Here is a 24,296-nt window from a genome sequence, read left to right as displayed (position 1 = left end):
GCGGCTGCTCCTCAGGAGCCCGGGGGGGGGGGGACGCGTCCCCTCAGCCGCCCGCCCGCCCTCCCGCCCTGCGCACGCGCGGCCCCGGCTCTCGCGAGAGCGCGGCGGTAAACAGCGCACAAAATGGCGGCGGCGGCAGCGGGCCCGGCGGCGCGGTGAGCGGGGCGGGGAGCGGGGAGCGGGGCGGGGAGCGGGGCCGCCGCTTCGGAGGGAGGCAGGGAGGGAGGGAGGGAGGGGAAGGCCGCCCCGGCACGCTGTGGGGGGAGGGCAGAGCGGCTGCGGGAAGCACCCGGGCCTGCAGCACCCCGGTTAGCCGTTCCCGGTGTTCGCTCCCCTTGAGGCGGCCTCGTTCGCCTCCCTCCCTGCCCCGGGCTTGGCGGGGTCGTCCCCGCTCTCTGCCGTCGCTCCCGTTCAGCTTCTCCCGAGGCGGTAACGGGCACGGAAGAGACGAGTTGAGTCGCTGGGGGGGGGGGGGCTGTGGCCCCGTGGGCGAGAGCAGCGGCCCAGGCAGCTCCCTCGGGGGGGGGGGTCTGCCCGCTGGCTCCGCGCCCGTCCTGGCCTCTCTCTTTACTCTTCGTTTCGGTGCTATTTCATGCATACCCTCGGTTATCAGCCGTAAGAACGTTCATTTTGCTCGTTTGTGTGGTGTTTTGTTTTGTTCGTTTTATTGCTGCAGGGGTGATAAGCCGGCAAAGCGCTCAGGTAGGCAGAGCTCAGCCGAGGTCAGCGGTTGCTGCAGCTCGTTTAGCTCATAAGTGAAGCTCAGAGTCTGTCACGGTGTTGTCAGGCAGCTAGAAACAGGAGGGGGTTCTGTCCCTGCTGCACGGAGATAGTTGGGAGTGCTGAGTGCAGTTAAAACAGAAGTGAAGCAACAGCTGTCATGTGCAGACCCGATCAGTTCTGCTGCTGTGCTGTGAGGTCAGCCCGTGGTTCTAAACGGTGTGGGTCCCACAGCAAGGCTCCTGCTCTTCAGCCCTGATCACTGCAGCAGTGTGTAGTTCTGCTCTGCTTCTCTGCGTGGTTTGACAGACCAGCTGAAAATCTTGGTCTTCACTCGTCTTTTAACGGCTCTTCTCAATGCTGGCATTGATGTTTTTCTTGAGTGCTTCCTCTGCTTTGGAACGTAAAGGGAAGAAGCTTCCCCTCCAGGTGGAAAAACACTTTCAACGCTTGTAACTTTGCATTATTATATCTGTAATCCCAGCCCTTACTTTCTCAGGTGCCCATGTTGTAATAACTCAACGTTTCACTTCAGGAGAATTTGAGACACATTTTTAATGCTGGTTTTCTCTTGGGAGCAGAGGGACTGGAAGTTTGCTTCCAGTAATAGCTCTTGTCCTTAGCAGCCCTTGGCATAGAGTTTGAATCTGATGCTCCTTTTGTAAAATTATGTACTGTAGTAGAATTTCTACTTGCCACATTTCTGACTGGAAAAAGCAACACCATGCTTTTCTAAGTGTCTGTGGGCAGTTTTCATCGTGCTAATATTTTATTTTGCAATTTACTTTTTCCTTGCTGTGGGCCTGGCATGTCATTTTGTTCTCTTTGCTCCCTTTATGCTAAGGTTGGGAGAATTTGGTTGTCAGTGTTGCCTGTTCTGTTGTCAGGTTGATGCCCGTGTGCTCTGGGCAAGCACAGAAGAGACTCAAGCATTCATGAAAAATTGCTAGATGAAACATATGAAAAACTTTTTCCATGTTGTTTCTAGTAGTAACTAGTAGTAATCTTTTGTGATTTTCAGGCTGTATGTTTTCACAAATACGCATCTAATTATTTTTCTATATTGCCCTACCTTACAGGTTGGCTTGCAGTCAGCTTTGCTAATTCTAGAGGGTTAATTTTGCCATCAGAAATGGAGTACAGGACTCAGCTACCACACCCTGAGTGACCAATCCTTTCATACAAAATGGAGAAGAAGCGGAGAAAGAAATGAGCCTGTTTATAAGGCTGTACCTCAAAGGACCATGAAATCTGTACTTACTTTGGACACAGCTTTAAGAATATCCACTTGATCAGCAGCACAGTGAAAGCAACGTTTACTGAAACAAAAATGAACTAGTTTCTAAAGAAGAAAACTGTGATTTGAATATATGGAATTTTTGGGATGAAACCATTTTCTTCCATGAACATGAAGTTTGCAAACATCTGGTTTGTTCTGGTTGTTATTTTACTCTGTGGCAAAAAACACTTCAGTACCAGACTAGGGAATTCCTCTCATGAGGCTCACATATGTCCTGGATGTTCTCGCCTTACTTTGAAAGTGGAATTCACTTCGACAGTCGTGGAACATGGTAATAAAAGAGTTAAGCAGTAAAAAAAAAAATAAATATCCCTGTGAGGCTGCAGTGTATGTTACTGATTTTGTGCAATTGTACCATTCAAGAGTTTCTCTAGAAGCATGTTGTATGCTGAATTCTCTTCATACAGAAAGAGAAGCAAGTTGTTTCCAAGGTTCTTGGTTTAACTGGAGACAAGATTCAAATAAGAGAAAGAAGTGAAGGGGAAATAAATGTTAAAAGTGAAAATGGAGTGTGAAGGCAAATTTGGTCACTTTGGTGTGTTTAGTAACTGTTCTGACTGGGTCAGTGGTATCGTTGAGTCTCTTTTAGGAAGTGTAACCACAAGTGGGCCTTGAAGGAGTGAGAAAGGCAAAAAATCTCAGTGGGTTTGTTAAAGAAAACATTTGGAAGCATAGGTCCATCCATGGAAAAATTGTGAAGGGAGCAGATGAAAGGCACGGTGAGGCAGGCATTGCTGCTGAGAGGAGAGAGGACAGTAGTAGGACACCTTGACCTGTGTCCCCTTGCTGCCTCAGGTACCTGTGATACTGGATGAAGCTGTGTGTGCCTGGCTGCTCGCAGGCAGTGTCAGCAGTGACATTTCTGTGCCTGCTCAGGCAAAGACACTGAGTGTGCTGGGGCTCAGGTCTGTCAGAAATCACTGGTGCAGATCAAGAACTGGGCTCTTGGGAGCAGCTTTGTTATCTCTGCCTGTCATGGTTGGTGTCAGTAATTTGCACTAAAGCTCAGTACCGTGCAGAGGCAAAGGATTCTTTAAATCATACATGTCAGGGAGCATATTGAACTGGCATACCAGGCAGCTTGTACTTGCTGGATGTAGCAGTAAGTCTGTTCCCTCTCCCTGCTCCCCCCACGTCACTTTCCCATGGTATTTACAATTCTACCTTCCTTTGTATTTTGCAAGTTTCCTGATGAAAAAAAAATTAATAAAATTATGTAGTGCAGAAATAAACTGCAGATTTCTAAAAGCAACAAAAAAGTGCCTCTAATTGTGATGATTTGTTCTGGATAAAGGAAATTCACAGACCTTTATGATGTGAATGCATGAGTAAGCTGCTTAAACATCAGTTCTGATAAGTTGTGCTCTTGTTCCAGAGTATATTGTGGCTTTTAACGGATACTTCACAGCTAAAGCTAGAAGTAAATTTATTTCAAGTGCACTAAAAAGTAGTGATATTGAAAACTGGAGGATTGTACCTCGCAACAACCCCGCCAGTGACTATCCTAGTGACTTCGAAGTTATTCAGATCAATGAGAAACAGAAAGCTGGAGTCCTGACGCTGGAAGATCACCCAAACATCAAGCGTGTAACACCTCAGCGCAAGGTCTTCCGATCGCTCCAGTATTCCGAGTGTAAGTCATCTTCTGTCTGTTTGCATGAAATCTGCTGTGGAGAAGTCAGCTTTATTTCAGACCATCAGCTTAGCATTGCACAAAGGGGAAGTTTTCTCTTGCATTTACAGAAATCTGTTATTCTGTCTAAAAAAGTGTCGGGGTCTTGTCATCCCTTTGCCAAAGCGTGGTAACAATTCCATCTATGGTGCAGCATCATTTCTTCTGCAGCAGTGAGCTGAGACTATGGACTACTGTATATCCCTTATGAATAGAAAAGGAGCTTCTACTCATTTTTATTAGAGAAAATGGATACTCACTTATCTAAATTATTATAACAATTGTTATAATAATTGTTATAACAATACAGTGCATATATTTGCGTAATCGTTTAACATTTTGTGGTTTTCCTCATTCTGGGTTTTCTTTCCTTCACCCTCATTCTGCACAGCTGATCCAGTGTTGCACTGCAATGAAACCAGGTGGACTCAGAAATGGCAGTCATCTCGTCCCTTGAGAAGAGCAAGTCTCTCTTTGGGTTCTGGCTTCTGGCACGCGACAGGTCGACACTCGAGCAGGCGTTTGCTGAGAGCTATCCCACGCCAGGTTGCTCAGACCTTGCAGGCAGATGTCCTCTGGCAGATGGGATATACAGGTATGCTTTTGTCTGTTGGCTTGTAACAGTGACCTTCTTTGGAAAAAACAAGTGAAGTGTAAGGAAATGCTAATTGACTTCTATGTGTTAATCTCTCATTGGGTGCCAGTTCTGGAAAGACTGAGAAATACTTTGTTTTGAGCTGCACTAGAGAGTGCTCTTCTGTGTGTGTACTGTACTTAAGAGAAATCAGTCATATTTGTAATCTGTGGTTGAATTTCTGAATTGGAATATGGATTTTCTTTAAAATCTGAATAAAATAAATTAAAATCTGAAATGTAAAAAAGTGACTGAGGTTGTAAATTGCACACTGCTTTAAACATACAAGTTTTCTTTAACTTGATAGAATTGCTATGAAGCTGAACCAGAAAAATCAGTGTTATTTTATTGCAGGTGCTGGTGTGAGAGTAGCAGTTTTTGACACTGGTCTGAGTGAGAAACATCCCCATTTCAAAAATGTAAAGGAGAGAACAAACTGGACTAATGAGAGAACCTTGGATGACGGTGAGTTACTGTGCACAGTTGTCCTGACACCTGTGTGTTCTGTGTTCCATTGTAGAACTGCTGTTGCTTCTGTGGTCTTAACATCTGTTGAAACTGTGTGTCTTGTGATTTTAAGCTTAATTTTGCAGGTTCCTGAGCACTTTGTACTCATACCAAAATCTACCAAGCGTATTAAGGTTCCAGGAGGGTTTACATAAGTCTCATTGAATCATATATGGCATTTCAGCATAGTTCTTGAAAACTGTCAGAGCAAGAAGACATTGTGCAGTTATAGGTGCATTGTCAAAGTAGGTGGTGGTGGGAGCAAACCCCACAAAACTCTTGTCTTTCTTATTCCTTTTTATGTTCTGCTGTTTCACAGTGCATACATGTTTCCATACTTAGGAGAGAGCATTTTCCTTCTTTACTGTGCAGTCCTAAAGCAGACAGAGTTTTGGCAGCTTCCTGTGAGCATTTTCTAATCTATTTAGTTTTCATGGACAAACACTGTGCTGGCTCTTGCCCATCAACAACACTTCAAAGAACTTTTTTATTTTCTGCAGTAAGTTGGTGTTCCTTTTTCATACGTCAACCCTAACTTGCCCTGACCATATGCTTTCACAGATTATTAACTTCATACAGTCAGTTGGCAATTTAATCCCTTTAGAGTTCAAGGTGCATGCATATCTTGCTCAGTCTTGTGTGCACCTGTATCATACGCAGGGTTTCTTTGCATTGCAGCACCTGCTTTTGATAGTGCTTTTTATTACTCCTGTGCCCAGATGGTTGCTGGTTGTGGAGATCTGAAGTACAAAATTACAATGCAGATGGCATTTCGTAAAGCAAAAGTTGTATTATTCTTTGAGGAGAGGAGGAGAGTGTTTTTTTGTCTTGTTTTTCATTCTTAACAAAAATTGCAGAGTCAGGATAAGAATCTTTTAAGTTTATGTAAAAATACATTGGCCTTGTCACTTGCATTGTTCCAAAACAACCTCTTTTTGTCATGGTTGCTTTGGATGGCCCTTGATTTCATTAGTAGCAATCAGGAGTGGGTAGACTGGAGCATGTATCACTCAAGAGATTCATGAGCTGGTTTATAATTTGTAAAGATCTGGTGTCAATAAGTAGGATAAATCTACAAAACTCAATGTACCATAAATGAAAGTTTTCCAACTTATTATAAGTGGGTGATTTTGGACTTCTATCCAAGTCACTTGGAGGAGAATATGGCTCTAGGATTTTTTAAATTATTATTTTATAATATTATGATCCTAATAAAGTCTAAGACCTTATGCTGTAAGTGAACAGAATATTTTGGTTTTATATATAAACAACTAATAATGAGTTAAACTATAATCAATATAGAACTGAGCCCAGTGGTTGCAGTTTGTTGTGAAGTCTGTTAGGTTGCTGTGGGTTTTGCTATAGGTGGTGTTTAGCAGTACAAATCCTTGACAATGAAAAAGTTTGTCTTCTAACACCTTACTTTGTTTCCTTCTCCCTGTGACAGGTTTAGGCCATGGGACTTTTGTAACAGGTGTGATAGCCAGCATGAGAGAATGCCAGGGATTTGCTCCAAATGCAGAACTGCACATTTTTAGAGTGTTCACCAATAACCAGGTAGCTTTTTGACATCTGTTTCAATTTCTGCCTTTCCAGATGAATGCTGTATTAATCCCTTTCTTTGGGAATATTACAACTACTTGTAAATGTTGACATATTTTCTTTGATAAATGAGAAGGATACATCTTTCTATTTATAGGAGACTTACTACAAGATGTCTTAGGGTTTCCAAATCTGGTGTATTTTTCAGAACTAATGTGTGGAAGTCTGATCTATGTAGTGTTGGAGCAATCACTCAAATGTACTGAGCACTAGAAATACTAGGAGACCACTGTCACTTATTTTAGTGTTTTTTCTCCTCTCTGAGGTCTGTATTGTGATGGAATCACTGGATTTTCCAATGATCACTTCCCCTCCTTCTTTCTTATATAGGTCTCGTATACATCTTGGTTTCTAGATGCCTTTAATTATGCAATTTTAAAGAAGATAGATGTATTGAATCTAAGTATCGGTGGGCCAGACTTCATGGATCATCCATTTGTTGACAAGGTTAGTACAAGGGAATAAAATGGTGTTTATATCTCTGAGCATACCAGTGAGATGTATTTTATAAGCCTCAGTAAGAAAGTGGGGTTGGACTAATCATTCATTTACATTAGGCCCCATGAAGTGTACGTTTGTTAGAAAAGTCCCTTTTTTGTAGCAGAGCCTTAAACATTTATTTTTTTTGTAGGTTTGGGAACTGACAGCTAACAATGTCATCATGGTCTCTGCTATTGGCAATGATGGCCCTTTGTATGGGTAAGTTCCAATGACCACTTCAGAGAAAAGCAAGTATGTTGTTATTATATGGTTTTGGAAAGTATTTCTGCTTGGTCAAGAATTTTTCCCTCCTCCTTTTGGCTGTAAGCTGTTTAACTTGAGTCTCTTTATATAAACTCCCTCTTTTCACTGTCTTTGACACTGCCTGTAGTAGTACAGCAATTTGTGAGGAACTTAGCTAAGTATTTTTAATTAAAACAGTGGTAAGTCAGTAAAAGAAGAATGGCAGTACTTCAGCTGAGATTCCCCTGTTAGTGAGCAGGGTACTTATCTTGGGCTTCTGGAATATAGAAGGGATCAAGCCAGAATGATTTGTGGTATATTTCTAAAATAAATGCCTAAAAATTGATTATTTTTTTTCTTCATAATACACATTTTGGTAGTTATTGAGTTAATTACTGAGTTACTGACTACCTGAAAAGTTGCTCTCACTAGTAACGTAACTTTGTGTCTTGTAAATTTGTTTCTCTGGTGGTTAAAGAGAGTGTTTGACAGAAATCTGATGGCAGCATGTCCACTATCAAGATAAACTTACGACTGTCTCTTTTTCTGCTGTTTGTTCTTTTGTCCCAACTTGTTCTAGGACTCTCAATAATCCTGCTGACCAGATGGATGTGATTGGAGTAGGTAGCATTGACTTTGAAGATAACATAGCTCGCTTTTCATCTAGGGGAATGACCACTTGGGTAAGATATTTTGACTAGGGCCAGTCATACCTGCAGCCAAAATAAGGGCTTCAGAAGCCTTGTTTAAGGGGTAATCCTGTGAAGAGGGTGTGTGTTGGAGTAACCAGTGAGAAAAGATTTCATCCAAGATTGGGATAGTTAGAGATTCTAAGTCTTTAAACAAAAAGTTTAATGTTCTTTGCATAGTTTCTCATCATTAATCTTGACCAATGTTGACATTCTTGATGTATTTGTAAAATGTCCAGTACATTTTGAGTATGGTGAGGACTTGGCCTGTGTGGTCCAATCTGCCAAAATGAAGGCATTCTCTTGTCCTTCCTTTAGTTTACAAATCCAAGGATTTCCAGATGCTACATGTAACATTGCACTCACTTGCCTGTTGAACGAAGGTGACAGGCATCGCACACGTGATTTCAGATAAGGTTGCATTGCAATTTGATTTAGGGGATAACTATATTATTTTCTGTTCCTGTTTGTGCTGCATCAGCAGTGTGGTGATCATTTTGTCAGTGGTTCCATGCTTAGCATAGACACTGGAGTAATTGGCAGAAATGTTAATGTAGAAACATTGAGAACTTGTGGTAAACTTGTCCTTTTTCAGGTGTTACTTGCTATTCTGTGATGCTGAACCTCAGCTAATTTAGTTGATACTTTTCCTTCCGCATGTCCTGTGGTTCATTTAAATGCCCAGATGAAGCAACCAGTGTTCATTATGTACTAAGGCAAGAATCCACCTGTTTTCTTTTGCAGGAGCTGCCTGGAGGTTATGGTAGAGTGAAGCCTGACATTGTTACTTATGGCTCTGGCGTGCGAGGTTCTGGTATGAAGGGTGGGTGCCGCTCGCTCTCTGGGACAAGTGTAGCATCTCCTGTGGTGGCAGGTGCTGTGACTTTATTAGTGAGGTAAGTCCTAAATAACAATCTCTGCAAAGATACTGATGTCAGAGGGTCATAAAAGGCCTTATAAAGGAATCCACAACATTAGATTGTGTTTAAATGTACAAACTTTGAGGAGAAGATTAGCTCTAAGTTTCCCGGGAAAATCTTGAGAACTGCTTTGAGCAGTAGTTATGTCTTTCAGAATATGACAAGGGAGAACAGTACTATGAAGAAATTTTGTCACATTTTTAATTGCTTAGCTTCTGTTATGTTGTAGGAGAGCAGCTGCTCAAAGTAATTATCTGTAGTGGATAATTATCCAAGTAGTTGTAACTTTTATTGGATTTAGTGGTTTATGGCTGTTACCCGATTGGGCAAGTCATCTGTTGCACACTAGAGAGCTTGAAAGGGAAATGGGAGTTGCAATTTGTACTTTGTCGTTGCTCTACATAAAGACAAACATGAGATGAACCTTGATTTGAAAAACACACCAGAAATTCAGAGTAATTATCTTATTTCCTCCATAAAAATGGTGTGATTTCCTTTGAACGACACAATTATTTTTACAACCCCCCCGGCAGAGTCATTTTGCAAATGACACCAGCAAATTTCCAGTTGCAGTTGCTTTGATTTTCATAATACTGTATTTAGCATATAAAGATCTTGCCCTGATTGTAATGACTGCTAGTCATAGAGCACATTGTAGGGAGAAAAATTCATGTAATACTAGATTTTTAGAGAAATGTGTCAGAAACTTGTCACTCTTCTTTAGCTGTTCAGTGAGAAGTAATAATAGAGAAATATGAACAGAAGATGTTGCTCACAGCAAACTGGGATTTGATTGCATTTTCTTGAAATCAAATGACTGCTAAGGCAGAAGTGGTGAAGAAGACTGGCTAGAAACTAGAATAAAGGCCACCTGATGTGATCCATTGTTTCCTATTTCAGCACAGTTCAAAAGCGTGAAATGGTGAATCCAGCAAGTATGAAGCAGGCACTTATTGCATCAGCACGTAGACTTCCTGGAGTCAACATGTTTGAACAAGGACATGGCAAGTTGGATCTCCTGAGAGCTTATCAGATCCTCAACAGTTATAAACCACAGGCCAGGTTAATTTTAATTCTTAATTGATCAATGATACTATAATCTGCTGTATTTCTTAAAGAGCAGGCGATGCACGTGTAACTCACTTGAGCAATCTGTGATTATGCAACAAAGCAAATTGCACAGATCTTAAGTGGTCCAGAAGCATGAGTTTTGGCAAGAGAATGTATGAAAAGTCAAAGTATTTTCTGCCTAAATTACAGCAGTGTCAGGGATTAAGTGTCTAGGAGAGAGAAATGTACTTTCTCTTCTAGCCTCAGATGTTATGAATAATGTAACCAAGAGCACAATGGAAAAGTACTTAAATTTTAACTTTCCAGAATAAGAACATTGTTACTGTGCTGAAGATTTTCCTTTTGTGTGTGTGTGTGTATGTGTGAAAAATCTTGGCACAAAACTTAAAAAAGAAATATAATTAGAGGCAGAGGGAAGAAGGTTTTGGGGCAGGTTTGGGAAGTGAGGTGGGAGCTTGATAGAGTAACGACTGGCATTTTCCTCTGCATTTTGCTAATAGCTTTGCATAGTGGCATGTTTTTCTTCTGTTTATTGATTATTTTTTTGTAATTTTGCCTTCTCCATCCTGCTGTAGTTTGAGTCCAAGCTATATTGACTTGACAGAGTGTCCCTACATGTGGCCATACTGTTCTCAGCCCATATATTACGGAGGGATGCCAACCATTGTTAATGTCACTATCCTTAATGGTATGGGAGTCACTGGGAGAATTGTAGACAAGGTAAGACTTAATATTCCTAGTCCTGACTATTAATGTTGCTAAAAGCTTCCTAGAAAAGATGATTTTAGTTATGAATTTCATAGAACAATTCCAATTTCTTACTGCTGAGAGCAAGGGAAGGAAAATGTTTTATTTTAGAGGATGCATCCAGATTAGTGAGATTTGTCAGCCTGAGCTCTCTACAAGTTTTCAAGCAATGCATTGGTTTTGGGGGCTTTTTATCTTTGTAAAACCAACTTGGAGTGGCAGGCTCTTACAGAGATTTCTTTGTGTCCTCTGATAGCATCTAAAATTTGGATAGATATTTTTGCTCTTTTGGCTGGAGCAGAAGCAATCTCAGTAAAGAATCCTGATGTTATAAATCATGCCTGTTTCATGGGTCAAAATGACCTGAATGTATTGACTCACCAAGGTCTGCTGAAAACATGTTTTTCTACACCATGTTGAGCATGTTGGCTGACTAGAAAGGTTTTTATTATTTTTTTTTTTGTTGTTTCACTATGCTTTAAGTAAGTTTAGAATAGACTTGGGAATTGTTATGAGCTAAATCAGGCACCTATCCCAGAACCCTAGCCAGTGTCAGTGAGCTTAATGTCATCATTTTGGTGTGAATCCTGAGGTCTGTTTTAGATTTAAGCTTCCACTGTGAAAGGGCACTGAAGAACCAACATCATTAGCTTATGGTCATGCTCAGACACAGCTGATGTTATTTGTCTGTGACTGTTACAGCAACAGCTCTCCTAGATACTGAAAGGAAATTTTGGGTTCCTACCAATAAATTCTCCCACAGGACCCCAAAACATGAAAGCAGATGCAGTTAGGCAGTGTGCTGTTCTGATGGCTTCTTGGGGTGATTCACTGACACGCACCAACCTTTTGTGCTTTGTGACCATTTTTAGGTGTGACATAATCTTCAGAAAAACTGAAAGTGGTTATTTCTTTGTGCAGGGGAAAGGGCCTACGTGTGCAAAAACAAGTGACTGCAAATACTGTTTTACCAATGTTCTGTATTCTTCATTTCACAGCCAGACTGGCAGCCCTATCTCCCCCAAAATGGGGACAATATTGAAGTGGCTTTCTCCTATTCCCCTGTGCTGTGGCCTTGGTCTGGGTACTTAGCAATTTCCATCTCTGTAGCAAAGAAAGCAGCATCTTGGGAAGGCATTGCTCAAGGTCATGTTATGATCACAGTATCATCCCCTGCAGAAAATGAAGTAAGTTCTGTGCGTTTTGGCTTTTCTGTGTTAATAACTATTAAAACTGCTTCCCAATACACACATACCTCTTTCTAAAGGGGTTGATTTGAGCCTGTCTTAAGTTAGATTGTCATAAGTTGAAAAGTACAGGTAATGATCTTTCGTTGACAGCAGGATCAATCTGTAAAATCTAGATGCTTTAGAATCAGAAATTTGTTTAATTTCATTTGTTCATTGTGAACTCTAAGTAATGTGTCTTTAAAAAGGGGTTGCTTAAGGATGATTCTAGAAGAAATATGTTTAATTGTTCCTGAGAAGTTTTTAAGGTTTTGAATGACTGAACCAAGTCATAGCTGTAACATATTAAAAGTATTTTAGTCTCTGAGCATAAATAAAAACTGTTGAGTGCAGAAAAATACTGTGGTGTTTTAAGGCACCTCTTTGTCTCCAGAGCTGGCACTGGTGACTAAATGTAGGCTTGATACATCCAAGTGTTTGGTCTTTTACAATACACAGTTGTTAACTGGTGAATGTTCCTGTGGGGGAAAAAGGATTTCACTGTGATTTGTTCTGTCCTTCAGTCTAAGAATGGTGCAGAGCAGACTTCAACGGTGAAGCTCCCAATAAAAGTGAAGATTATTCCCACTCCACCTCGTAGTAAGCGAGTCCTTTGGGATCAATATCATAATCTCCGTTATCCACCAGGATACTTCCCCAGGGATAACTTAAGGATGAAGAATGATCCGTTAGATTGGTATTTATCTCAAGTTCTGTTAATTCAGTGTTTCTTGATTGTGTGTTAACAGTATAGGGTAATTGTACTGAATGGCAGAAGGCTCTGACCTTTTTCAGTGTGGCATGGGATTAGATTTTCTAAGAAATCCATGAAAACCACTTGGGCTCTGCATGCTTTTGGTGCAGGGTTTTCTTTGTGCTGTATAGTCTTATGTAAAATGGAAAGCTTTTAAAATGCACATTTAAGGCACTGAGGGTTTTTTGTGGCTTTCAAAGTGTCGCATGTTTCTTTTTTGCCCTAATTTATCCCAGGAAGTTAAGGGGGGCACTATTATTAGCTGCTTCAGCATTCAGTTATCAAAAAAACATGAGAAATTTGAAAGGCTGGATCCTGAGGAGCAAAACTTTTGTCTGTTGAGGGAGAGTGTCTTTGAAGCAGGGCCAGGCTGAGCTGACCTTTTGTCTTTCATAGATGGAGAGGGAAAGCATCCATAGGAAGAATCGTGAGGATGAGTTGGGTCAGTGACCAAGAGCCAGGCTTTTGGAAAGCTACTTGGAGCATGCAGATATGACAAATGGACAGGAAATCTGTGCTGAGTTTCAGCAATTGCTTTCAGCTGGTCCTGTGTGCTTCTCCCAGTTAGCAGTTAGCACTCCTCTGACTGGCTCTTTGGTGAGGAGGAAGTCCCATGAAGAGCATGTGGTTTTAGCGCAGCAGTGTTTCTCTGGTTTCTCTGTGGTGTGACACAAACAGGGAGAATTGTGCTTTCTAAGGGACATGCTCAAGCTCTGGCTTTCACTGTGTAGCTAACTCTTCTCTGTAGCACTCCAACCCCGTGTCGTTGTGAAGAATTTTACAAAGAGGTGGTGGTGCTTGGAAAACTACAGGTTATCCTTTGAAAAAACAGACTTTTTAGAAAAGAAAGTAGGAAGTGACCTATCATTAGATGATTTCAATAATATTTCTGCATGCCAGATATTTAAATATCTTCCAACGCTTTTCTCTTTTCCTAAGGAATGGTGACCATATCCACACAAACTTCAGGGACATGTACCAGCACCTAAGGAGCATGGGGTACTTTGTTGAGGTGCTTGGTTCCCCGTTCACATGTTTTGATGCAAGTCAGTATGGTAAGCATGAGTTAATTGCCTTGTTCTCTCTACTTTTAAGTACTTCCTAGATCGGATTAGTTTTTTGAAAGATAAAATACATCAGCTCATAAGTAACCAATGCTACCCTGAGAATTTTTCTTTGCCACCCCACAGTGTGTAAAGTGTTGCTTCAGAAGCTTGCTTGGCAGTTCTGTAGAATTAGTGCAGTTTTCTATCCTTGTGAAAAAAGAAGAGGCAAAGCCAGCCTCTGAGTGAGAGAAAAGCCTTTTCTTTGTCTTGATTCTTCAGTAAATATTGCACCATTGCTTTTTGGGTTCAGTGGATGGATGTTCAACTGGATAAAGGAATGGTAGCCCTTAAAAAGTGGTGAAATAGTTTCTCCTCTGAGGCTGCTGGTTTTATAACTGGTAGGGAGCAGCATTAAGGGACTTGTGTCTCCTCTGGTTCACCTTCATTTTGTTGGAGAAACAGGTGGAAAACCTAAGCCAGTTTTGTCCTATGTAGTATCCCAAACAAGTTTAGAATGTTTACTGTAAGTAACACCCTTTAAAAAGCATCCTATGCTGCCAAACTGATTTTTGGGTATGTTTGTAAATTGAATTATCTTGCATTTCCCGTCCCTAGATGTGAGTTCTTGAGGTGGAGCAGATGTACAAAATGTGCCCTTGTGTTGACTTTCACATGGGTTGTGTGAATAGTGATGATTTTACAGTGAACTCTGGGCTTTACCTTTACACACAGGGACTTTACTGATGGTGGACAGTGAGGAGGAGTATTTTCCTGAAGAGATCACCAAGCTGAGGAGGGACGTTGATAACGGACTTTCACTTATAGTGTTTAGTGACTGGTACAACACATCTGTGATGAGAAAAGTCAAGTTTTATGATGAAAACACAAGGTATTGATTTGTGTCGGTTCTTTGGGGAAAAAAAAATGCCATAGGATTAAGGTTTTATCCATATATTACCCTTAAAGTCCCAGATGTGATGCACTGTACTTCAGTGCTTGCATGCTACCTGTAAGAAGGGACTACCTGAAGAGCAAAATAGATGTTAAGCTGCAGCTTAAGGAGAATAGCTACTTATTTTGTCTTGATTGTGAAGGCCCCTCAGGAATGTAATCTTCTTTTAAAGCCCAGAAAAACATTTACAATGAGAAGAAGTAAGAAACTGGAGACTGATAAACAATGAAAAATGGATACATTTACACTTTTGGGGAGCAGGATAGAAAAAGATGTGAGTTGCAAACAGAGTTGCCAGGTGGTGCACCCATTGTTGAAATAATTCCAGAGAAAATGTGCTAATATCACCAGTGCTGATGAAGACCCTCCTAATTACTGTAGTTGCCAGCCTGTTTTGTGTTACTATTAAGCTAGAAAGGTCTGCTCTGCCATTTGTGAACAAGCAACATTTTGCTTCGTTAGAAAAATGAAAAGTAAATGACATGACCATTGTTTTTGCCTCATCTTAACCAAACAAAGGGTGTAAGACAGAACTTCTTTCTAGCAAATTCAGGTTTTTCGTGACACTGAAATGCACTGAGAAATTTACAATAGAATTATTTAGCTTTGTCTGAAAAGCATATGCAGGTGTCAGAGAGACAGCTGCTAGGGTGCCTCTGGAGTTAAATAAGGCTTTGAGACACAGCTCCTTATTTAAGTGTCAGGAAAAGCCTGTGTGCAGGAAGACAGCTGGTTTGTCATTGTATATTGATGAACTGCATTATGCTGTGATTTCCATAGGCAGTGGTGGATGCCTGATACTGGAGGTGCCAATATTCCAGCTCTGAATGATCTGCTCTCTGTCTGGAATATGGCCTTCAGCGACGGGCTGTACGAAGGCGATTTCACCCTGGCCAGCCATGAAAGTGAGTCCTGGAGCCCGTTGCCTACAGTGTGCTCTTTTGCATTGTCCACCCTCAGGTAGCCTGAAATGAGCGTGTTTGACTGGTTTCAAGTTCAAACTTGGTGGTTAGGCCCACAGGTCTGTGACCTACTGTGTTCACACTGTTCAGGTCTAGCCAGTCTTTCCTTTTATCTGACCAGGTCACTTGATGTTTTCATGCTTTGTTTCCAAGTCTCAGTCTTCTGACTGGTTCTTACAAAAGGGGTATATGAAAAGAGAAGGTACCAAAGCTGAGGTCTTTCTATGCTCACCAGCATAATTTGAAGGAGACAGATTCTCTGTAGTATGAATAGTGACTCTTAGTGTAAAATACTACATTTCTCTTGGCATTTGATTGAGCTTTTCAATTTAAAAAAAAATAATGCCAGTCTCCAAAATGGAAAGATTTGAATGCAATTATGTAAAGATGTACCTGGGAAAGCTTAGAAATACCTTCTTTATTGATACATATATTGGTCAAAATACACAAATTCAGAGCAGTGTTCCCAGGAATATTTTCTTCTGTAATTGTTTTAACAGCTCACAGGAATGTGGTGGGAAGAGGGTGGCATTTTTAGTCTTTAAACTGGATTTTTCTGATGTCTTTCAGTGAATTACGCATCAGGCTGCAGTATTGCAAAGTTTCCAGAAGATGGCATTGTCATTGCACAGACTTTCAAGGATCAAGGTAGGTGCTTCATGGCCTTTTTTTGTATTTGATGTAGAACTGTGGAGTCGGTGCACAAGCAAAGTTACAAATTCTGAAGATGTAAAAACAGCAGATTGAAAAAAATGCATCGACAGGGTAGGTATATTTTCACTTTGTGTATAACACGTGGTTGGATGCCTAACATGCAGCTGCAGTATGACTCTGCATACAAATTTGATATGGTACAGCAGTATTCAAGTGTATATGTGCAATCTTTTATTGTGCTTGCTGTATGAGATTCAGTTTGACAAGCATCCTGCTTTCTCTGTCGAGTCCTTTTCATTGCAGTCGTGAAGCAAAAGAGCTCTGTGTTTTGCCTCTGCTATCTAAAGGCAGCATCTAAAGTGAAGGAGACTAAATATTGAATTGGAAATTTGTTAATTTTTTGTGGTTTTGGAAATGGCTGTTAAAAGGTGGGAAACTTTTAACTTAAAACCAGCTTTCTACAAGCTTCATTTTGATTCCTTCATGAACTGGGCAGTTCACCCTCCTGTTAGTCATTGGAGCTTTCAGTTCACAGGAGGCAAAATGATTGAATGCATTTGTAAGAGACAAATGGCAGGTTTATAGCCTCTGGGTTTTGCTGCATGTACCTCTTCATCCTGGGAAGGTTCCTGTGCTTCCTTTTTTTCATCTTTTCTGTCCATTGATTGTGTCAGTTATAACTGATTGCCAGTTTATGCCTCAGATACTTGCAGTGCTTGTGGAGGCAGGCTTTTAAACCATACTCTTTCAAAAATGGCTCTTTACAATATCAATACAAGTTTTTCAGGCTGAGAAGCAGATGTCTGGGCTGGATGCAGTGAAAGCTGGCCTAACTTCCCACTTCAAAGAGCAGCTGGGGCAAGGAGGGAGTGAAATTTGCCAAAGTTTAAAGCAAAGGGGGAAGGTGGGAAAAATCACATTCATTTATTTTCTGGGATTTATTTTGCCTTATGGGTCCTTACTAAAGAATACTATTCTTAAAGCTAAACAGACAGAGCAGAGGGATTACTAGTAATGGCAGAGTTGCAAGGAGATGCAAGCCCAGCAGTCTTTAAAATGGGCTTCTCCTGAATGGTTCCTTTAAACAGGTTAAACCAAAACCTTTGTCTTTCAGCTGCTGCTTACAGAGGGACCGATACATTTCATGGAATATCTCTGTTCTCCTTAGTTGGTTCCATAGTCAGTTTTCTTGTAGGAATAAAGAGGCACATGGCAGTAAAGTTGGTGAAGAGCAGTGTGTGTTGTGATGGTTGAAGATTAAGTTAGCTGGTCCTGTAGAATTCTGCAGAAGGACTAAAACAACATGAAGCAATTGGTAAGGCAGATTGTTTTGATTTTAAACCTGTTGCTTTCATTCAGGAATGTTGAAGATAATCCAAGGTGTGAGGTCTTTTTCTGCTTCTCCACCAAAGAAAGTACAGTAGTATCAGTAGGAACCATCACAGTTGGGGTTTTGGAGCAGTTTTGTTTTTATCATAAACATCCCATGGGAAGCATTTTGTAGGCATTAATGCAGGCTGTGTGGACTTGCAGGTAAATTGAAATGTATTTGTGCTTTGCTTTTAGGTCTTGAAGTTTTGAAGCAGGAGACTGCTGTCATTGAAAATGTCCCTATTTTGGGACTTTACCAAGTTCCTTCTGAAGGCGGTGGCAGGATTGTTCTGTACGGTGACTCCAATTGCCTGGATGACAGCCATCGACAGAAAGGTGTGTGAGCTTTGGCATGTAGGAAGGGTTACTGCTTTCAGCTGACAGCTGGCCAAAGGGGGCCTTAGAGCACCTATCAGATGGAACTGTTTTCTAGGAAGTCTATATATTCCTAACTGGGGATTCATCTCAGTTCTTCAGAGCTCTGCTGAAAACGCTGTGAGGTGCAGTTACAGCAGAAGAGCACCCCATGTGAAATAGCTCTCAGACAGATGGGAGAATTCCCTCCCCCCCATATAGGCTCCTTGCCTGTTTTTCCATTCCACACGTTTTGGGGGATGGCTTTGGGGTGCTTTTTTTTGCAGGAGGGAGGTTGGTTGGTGGGCTGTTTTTTTCCTTCTTTGGGATGTTTTTGTTTCCAGAAGCACTGACAATTACACATGCTTAATTTGAAGTTGTGAAGAGGCCATTAGGGAACCCCTTCACTTTCTCCCTAGTTGCATTTTCAGAATGTTTATGTAGTATAATGAATTTAAGTTTTGATTTTACTCACCAGCATGCCTTCTTCCCTTTGCAATGTTTCCTGTGAGAATATATGGTGATGTTAAACATTTTAGTTGTGCGTTCCTATTTCAGGTTATTCTACTATGACACAAACCAGCTGGTGTAATTATGTCAGAAAATAGGAATTTCTGTTGGGGTTTTCAAAGCATTAATTTGCAACTATAGGTAGCAGGTCTGTGAGGTGTGTGTGCATGTGATTTCTGTGACTCCCAGAGAATCTGTGCTTGGTCCTTACAAACGCTTTTACTAGCACTTTGATTGGACTTTTAAAATTTTTAAGAGATTGATTTGGATTCTCATGGCATGTAAAGCACAGACTGGTAGATCTGTGGCTTGAGAGGCCAAAGATAATCCAACATGTGAGGGTTTTTCTGCTTTTCCACTGAATGTGTTGTCCAACCTGAATTTTCCTTTTGTGATGAAAAGTACATTTATAATTGTTCAAGCTTTTGTCGCTGACATTTTAAAATACTGAGTTATGTAATCCATCCCTTGCCTCATTTGTTTCAGTTGAAAAGAGCTTACTGCCCAAGGGAGCTCTCTGCCTGCAGCTCATTTCTTTCTCTCCCAAACATTTTATTTTTCTTTGAAAGTTCTCCAGTTTCTACTTATCTGTCCTTGGGTGTCTGCCAGCGAGTTGCCCTAACGCCAACATATTGGTGCCTTATGTGCTTGCTGTAGGGCATTGAAAGCACTCAGCATAAGGGAAGATATGTAGCTTTACTCTAAGCAATAGAAAACAATGCTTTGTGATCTCCCTAATGCCATTAAATTCAGTGTGACTTGTGGAGCAAGAAAAAGTGGAAGGCTCAAAAGAAATCCTTTAAAATTAGCTTTTAAGTTGTGAGCCAGGAGCTATGTCTGCTGCAGAGATATCGGTGGCTTTAACTGAGGTAAATTCCTAACATTTGTGAATATAAATCCTTAAAATCTGATTGACCTCTTTCAAAATCAAAGGTGAGGGTTTAAGGGACACTAGGATTATGAAGATTAATTCCCATTCCCAGCCAACTGTTCCTGGGGGGAGAAGTCCTGAGAAAAATAGTTTGCTGTGTGGTGGAAATAGCTGATAAAGATTGTCCTACTCCTGCACATGGAAGTTCTAGAGACTTGTGATGTTAACAAACTGGACTGCTTGTTTGTTAGGGATAGCTCTGGATTGATTTGTAGTAGTGATTCAGGAAATAATCAAAATAGTAGTTCTTGTGCTGTTGAAGTGCAAAGGAAACCTAGGATAAGTATATTGTGGCGTTGATTCCCAGCCTGGTCTGTACCACAGCTGCTGTAGGTACTTTTGCTTTAGCTGGGATGTAGCCAGAGCCTTTCCCCTTCATTGGTTTATTTATTTTTTTAAGCTTGGGAAAGCAATTGAGTCATAACTTTCCACTGAAAACACTACCTTGTTCTTACGTTTTTATCTTGTCCTTGTTCTCCATTTCCCTCTTAAATATGATACCAAAAGCTCGTACCTTCCTGTGTTTCCGCACCAAAAAACCTTGCACAACCTAGAATTCCCGTGTTTGAGACCTCTTGTTTTATGTCCTGCTCCCCAAAAGAGGCTGATTTGGTACAGAAGAGAAGAAATTTCAAGATTGGATGGATGGTCTTTGTGTACTGGGGACACGGGGTGGGGATCTGCCACGTGTTGAAAGTTCCATCTTTCTGAAATTGGGCGTAGAACTTCAGAAGGGGAAGCACAAGAGCCGGAAACACTGCTTGTACTTCCAAGTGTCATTACAGCCTTCTGAGCAGAAGGGTGAGCCATTTTAAATGTGCCGTAATGCGTGTCTTTGTTTTTGGGGCTGATGAAATCCACAGATTGCTTTTGGCTGCTGGATTCCCTCCTGCAGTACACGTCGTACGGGGTGACGCCGCCGAGCCTCAGCCATTCCGAAAACAGACAGCGACCGCCCTCCGGAGCAGGGTACTCCCTCCCTGAGAGGATGGAAGGTGGGAGCCTCAGCTGCCAAGCAGAGCCTGCAACTGAGGGGAGGGTCAGGGTGGAATTTAGGAAGACTCAGGCCAGACCCCTAGAGTTATTTGCCAGTAAGGTTGGTTTGGGGTGAGCTCTGCAATGTTCTGTTGCTTTACCAGAGGAGAGCACTTTAGGCATTTGTAATGGTCTAGTTGGGATTCGACTGAAGAAAATGTTCTGTTTGTAGAGTAGGAACTTTTAGATACCTTGTTCTGCTAGGGAGCATTCTAGTTAGTGGCAACAGGGCATGTATAAAGCAGTCAGTCTTGTCTCAGGTGCTGCCAACAAAACTTGGATTACCTGCCATCGTAGATACACAATCTGCCTGTTGCCCTTTGGGTAATTCTAACCAAGAGTTAGCTACGAGTCATCATTACTGTAAAGAGCTCCTGGTTTTACAGCAGCTCTGTTTAGCCAGAGGCAAATGTCAGTGACTCTTACCCCACCAGTCTTTTGGTAACCCAGTCTGTCTCTGCTCTGATTTGCAGGTAACCATTTGCATCGATACTCAAAGGTGCTCGAGGCTCACTTGGGAGACCCTAAACCCCAGTCCCTTCCTGCTTGTCCTCACCTCTCCTGGGCCAAACCACAGCCTTTGAATGAAACTGCCCCCAGGTCAGTATTACGTCTTTCTTAATTATACAAGAAGTCTGGCTTTTGAGTTCAGCTCAAAAACTACTTGTTCCATCTGCTTTTGAGAGGGACAGCTGGAATGCCTTTCCTAGAGAAATTCTGGGTTGCAAAGAGGAAATAATGGTTAATGCCTCTCCATGCAAATGCATCAGCACATAGCCCATACTTGTCTGCTGAGCTTCTCATGGTAGCTTTTGGTAGTCTGTGCAAGAAAGAGAGTGGTTAGTAAATAGTTGCCAATCTAAGTGTGTCCCTGTTGTGTATGAATTTAACTTTGGAGGCCTGCAAACTGCAGAACCTAGAGAGTGGATTGGCTTATCATTTGGGTCCAAACTAGGGAGTTATTTGTAGTTTCCAGCTATCACTTTCTTTACATGTTTCTTGCATTACTGAAGTGGGCAGACACCTCTGTCTTTACATTTCTTCTAGCAACCTTTGGAAGCATCAAAAGTTACTGTCAATTGACCTTGATAAAGTGGCTCTGCCCAGTTTTCGACAGAACCGACCCCAAGTGAGACCATTGTCCCCTGGAGAAAGTGGAGCATGGGACATTCCTGGAGGTAAATATTGAAAAGTTTGAAAGTTACTCTTTTGCTTTCCTTTTTTGTATAAGCTTTGAAAAAAAAAAACCACAAACTGCAGTGCAGCCAGAGAGAGACCATGTGTTTATTTCCCACTTGTGAAAAACATGGAAAGAATAGTATGGCTGTGTTATAGAAGGCTGGCTGATGAAGCCTGAGAGAAATATTTTTGCACATGAATAGTTTATTCAGAAGAAATCATGCATGACATACCTGGAGAAAGATTTTGGCCAGTGCTTTTTGAGTAGTAGAGGTTTGTTTTGAGGCTGTTCAGACCAACTGTCAGCAGCAGTCCCTGTCCCTGTGAGCTGTGGCTCAATACCTCCTGCTAATTAAAATTCCTTGTGTGAGTGCACAAAAGCAGAGTCCAGGAGAGGTTGTCTGAATGGTTCTGTGGACAAAGTATCACAAGAGCAAATGATGCAGAGCACTTGGCACAGCTTTCAGTCTGATGGCAGGCTGCTCTCCTGTACAAGCTTGGCACTGCTGGCCTGTCTGGAGGTAGTCTGAAAGCCTCAGGCATGTTCTCTCAGGCTGAGCTGCTAGACCAAAAAATGCCTGTAAATAAGGAAGGGTTTGGTTCCACAGCTCATCCTCGCTGTGTGTGCACGGGCTCTGGAGCAAACCCAAATAGGTGAAGGTGAAAATGCTGGTGCTTTTCTGTAACATTCGCATCCTGTCTAATTTTTGCTAATAGGTCTGCAGTTGTTAATCTTCCTGTCTGAAATGTAATCTGATTACTAGCTGTTTGGTCTTTGAGCAAGAATTCCTGTCAGATCCCTTGGTAGATAGCATTAGCACTGCAGACACACCCTAGCTCATGCACTGATTAGTCTCTTCCAAACCTCTTTCCAGGTATAATGCCTGGCCGGTACAACCAGGATGTAGGACAGACTATTCCAGTCTTTGCTTTTCTTGGTGCCATGGTGGTTCTGGCATTCTTTGTGGTGCAGATCAACAAAGCAAAGAGCAGGCCAAAGAGAAGGAAACCACGAGTGAAACGACCACAGCTGATGCAGCAGGTTCATCCACCAAAGACACCTTCTGTTTGAAAGCTCTCGCTTGCCAAAGATGACCTTCTTTTTACCAGTTGCTTTCCTGGGTGATGGATCACTCCCAGTGAAGGTGGGTGATCATCATACAGGTGATTCACACCTGACATCATCTCATAGTCTTTGGTTTCTGAAGAGAGAGAGAGAAAAAAAAAAAGGACCTCAGTTGATCTTGTGTACATAAACCTGCAGCTTTAAGCAGCCAAAGCCACCAAAGACTTGAACCCTGTTTAAATGGCTGCTTAGTCACTACATGTCCCAAGAAGGGGAAAATGGACCTTTTTTTTTAAGCTGACCAAACTAAAATTTATTTGTTTAGAGGCTATTTTCTATATTTATTGTTGGGGAGGGCGGGGGAAAAGTCACTTTAAGGACCTCTGCTAAGGAAAGCAAGTGCATTTTTTTGGACAGAATGCAATTTTCTAGAAGGGTATTATGCTGAAGAGTATAATATACACCATTAAAGGAGGGAGGGGTGCAAGAGACCAGTACCAATTGGTGAGACATACTCCTGCAGTTTATTTTTATAAAGCCAACTACCGTGATGTTTTCTAATTTTTGGTCATGATTTCACCATTGTTGGTGAAGCAGATTTTCAATAAATATGTTATCTATATGAAGCTAAGGCAACGTGCTGGATGGCTCATCTTTCCACTCCCAGAGCACGTTGTTAAGTAGTGAAAATGTTAATGTCTTTCCTCTTCCCCCTGGGGGTATCTTTAACAGCAGTGGACTGTCCTTTGGGGGCACTGAGTGAGAACTGCAGAGGCAGGTAAGGGGGAGAGTGCTCCCAAAAGGGAGCTCAGTGGTGAGCTGTGTAAGAAACTGTTCTGTGGGTGGCACCTAACAGCATCATGCAGTGTGTCACAAAGCCAAAAACCCTGTCACCTTTGGTTTGTGCTGCCTGAAAACCTGTGGCTTGTTACAGGCTTAAATAAGGACACAAGCATAAGTTGTCCTTCACTGTGGTGTTGGTTCATGTTGCCTGCATGGAAATAGTTTCTCTCTTCTGTAGCAAAGCTGAGGGTTTTTCCCTGTCAGCACTCCAAATGGAAGTATCCTTTCCCAGGAGTTGGGGGGTGGGTGGCTGTCTGGCCCTGTCTGGGGCTTATGGTCATGGTTGGTGATGGTGGGCCTTGGGAAAGGAGCTGAAAGGGAGAACATTTCTCCAGGTGGCTGTGGATAGGGTTTTGCAGAGCATGAGTGTCCTGCAAAAAGGATTGGGAAAACCCATTTTCCTGTTTCCCTGGAGAGTGGTTGTGTTTCCCCAGCTTGCCTCTCACCTTCCCAAGATGAGCATGCACTGGAAAAGCTGCCAGCCCACAGGAGCCCTCTGGTTACAGCTCACAGCCCCAGGGGCTGGGCCACCCAGATAATGGGAGAAAGAAGGGGAAAAAATAGGAGTGAGGGAGCCCAGTGCCCCCTCAGAGAAGCCACCAAGGCTGCTGTGAAGGTGTGTGAGGTGGGCTGCATCCCTTTGACTGGGGCAGCCTGGAGAGCTTTGGAGCTAATGAGCAGGCTCACTCCTCTCATGGCAGTGCTAATCGGAGATTACAGCTCCACAGCCTTGAAACCAGATTCAAGCTGTATCAAAGCATCAGTCCGAATTAAGAGCCTTTTCCAGAGGCTGGTATTTTACAGCCCAGTGGCCAATTTCTAAGTCGT

General features: G+C 42.0%; 1 protein-coding gene across 2 annotated transcripts; it reads left to right on the top strand.

Annotated features, from left to right (window-relative positions):
- The first annotated feature begins 81 nt into the window (after positions 1 to 81).
- Positions 82 to 23,256, top strand: MBTPS1 (membrane bound transcription factor peptidase, site 1). 2 transcript variants are annotated; one of them, XM_051629205.1, is made up of 23 exons: positions 82 to 155; positions 1,800 to 2,291; positions 3,396 to 3,653; positions 4,084 to 4,287; positions 4,681 to 4,791; positions 6,281 to 6,390; positions 6,766 to 6,882; positions 7,067 to 7,134; positions 7,739 to 7,841; positions 8,592 to 8,743; positions 9,668 to 9,829; positions 10,414 to 10,558; positions 11,584 to 11,772; positions 12,336 to 12,508; positions 13,505 to 13,620; positions 14,344 to 14,500; positions 15,344 to 15,468; positions 16,096 to 16,173; positions 17,746 to 17,886; positions 20,209 to 20,340; positions 20,854 to 20,980; positions 21,428 to 21,558; positions 22,435 to 23,256. In XM_051629205.1, exons 2-23 carry the CDS (start codon positions 2,105 to 2,107, stop codon positions 22,629 to 22,631), a joined length of 3,183 nt encoding a protein of 1,060 aa, XP_051485165.1. In that variant the 5' UTR covers positions 82 to 155; positions 1,800 to 2,104; the 3' UTR covers positions 22,632 to 23,256. The 2 variants fall into 2 exon arrangements, with proteins under 2 accessions (XP_051485165.1, XP_051485166.1); XM_051629206.1 differs by lacking the exons at positions 20,854 to 20,980; positions 21,428 to 21,558; positions 22,435 to 23,256 and having other exon boundaries at positions 94 to 155; positions 19,947 to 20,298.
- The last annotated feature ends 1,040 nt before the right edge of the window (positions 23,257 to 24,296 follow it).

The sequence above is a fragment of the Apus apus genome, chromosome 11, assembly GCF_020740795.1.
Source record: "Apus apus isolate bApuApu2 chromosome 11, bApuApu2.pri.cur, whole genome shotgun sequence".
Classification (NCBI taxonomy): Eukaryota; Metazoa; Chordata; class Aves; order Apodiformes; family Apodidae; genus Apus; species Apus apus.
The sequence above is the reverse complement of the archived record's forward strand: the minus strand, read 5'-3'. Positions and strand labels throughout refer to the sequence as shown.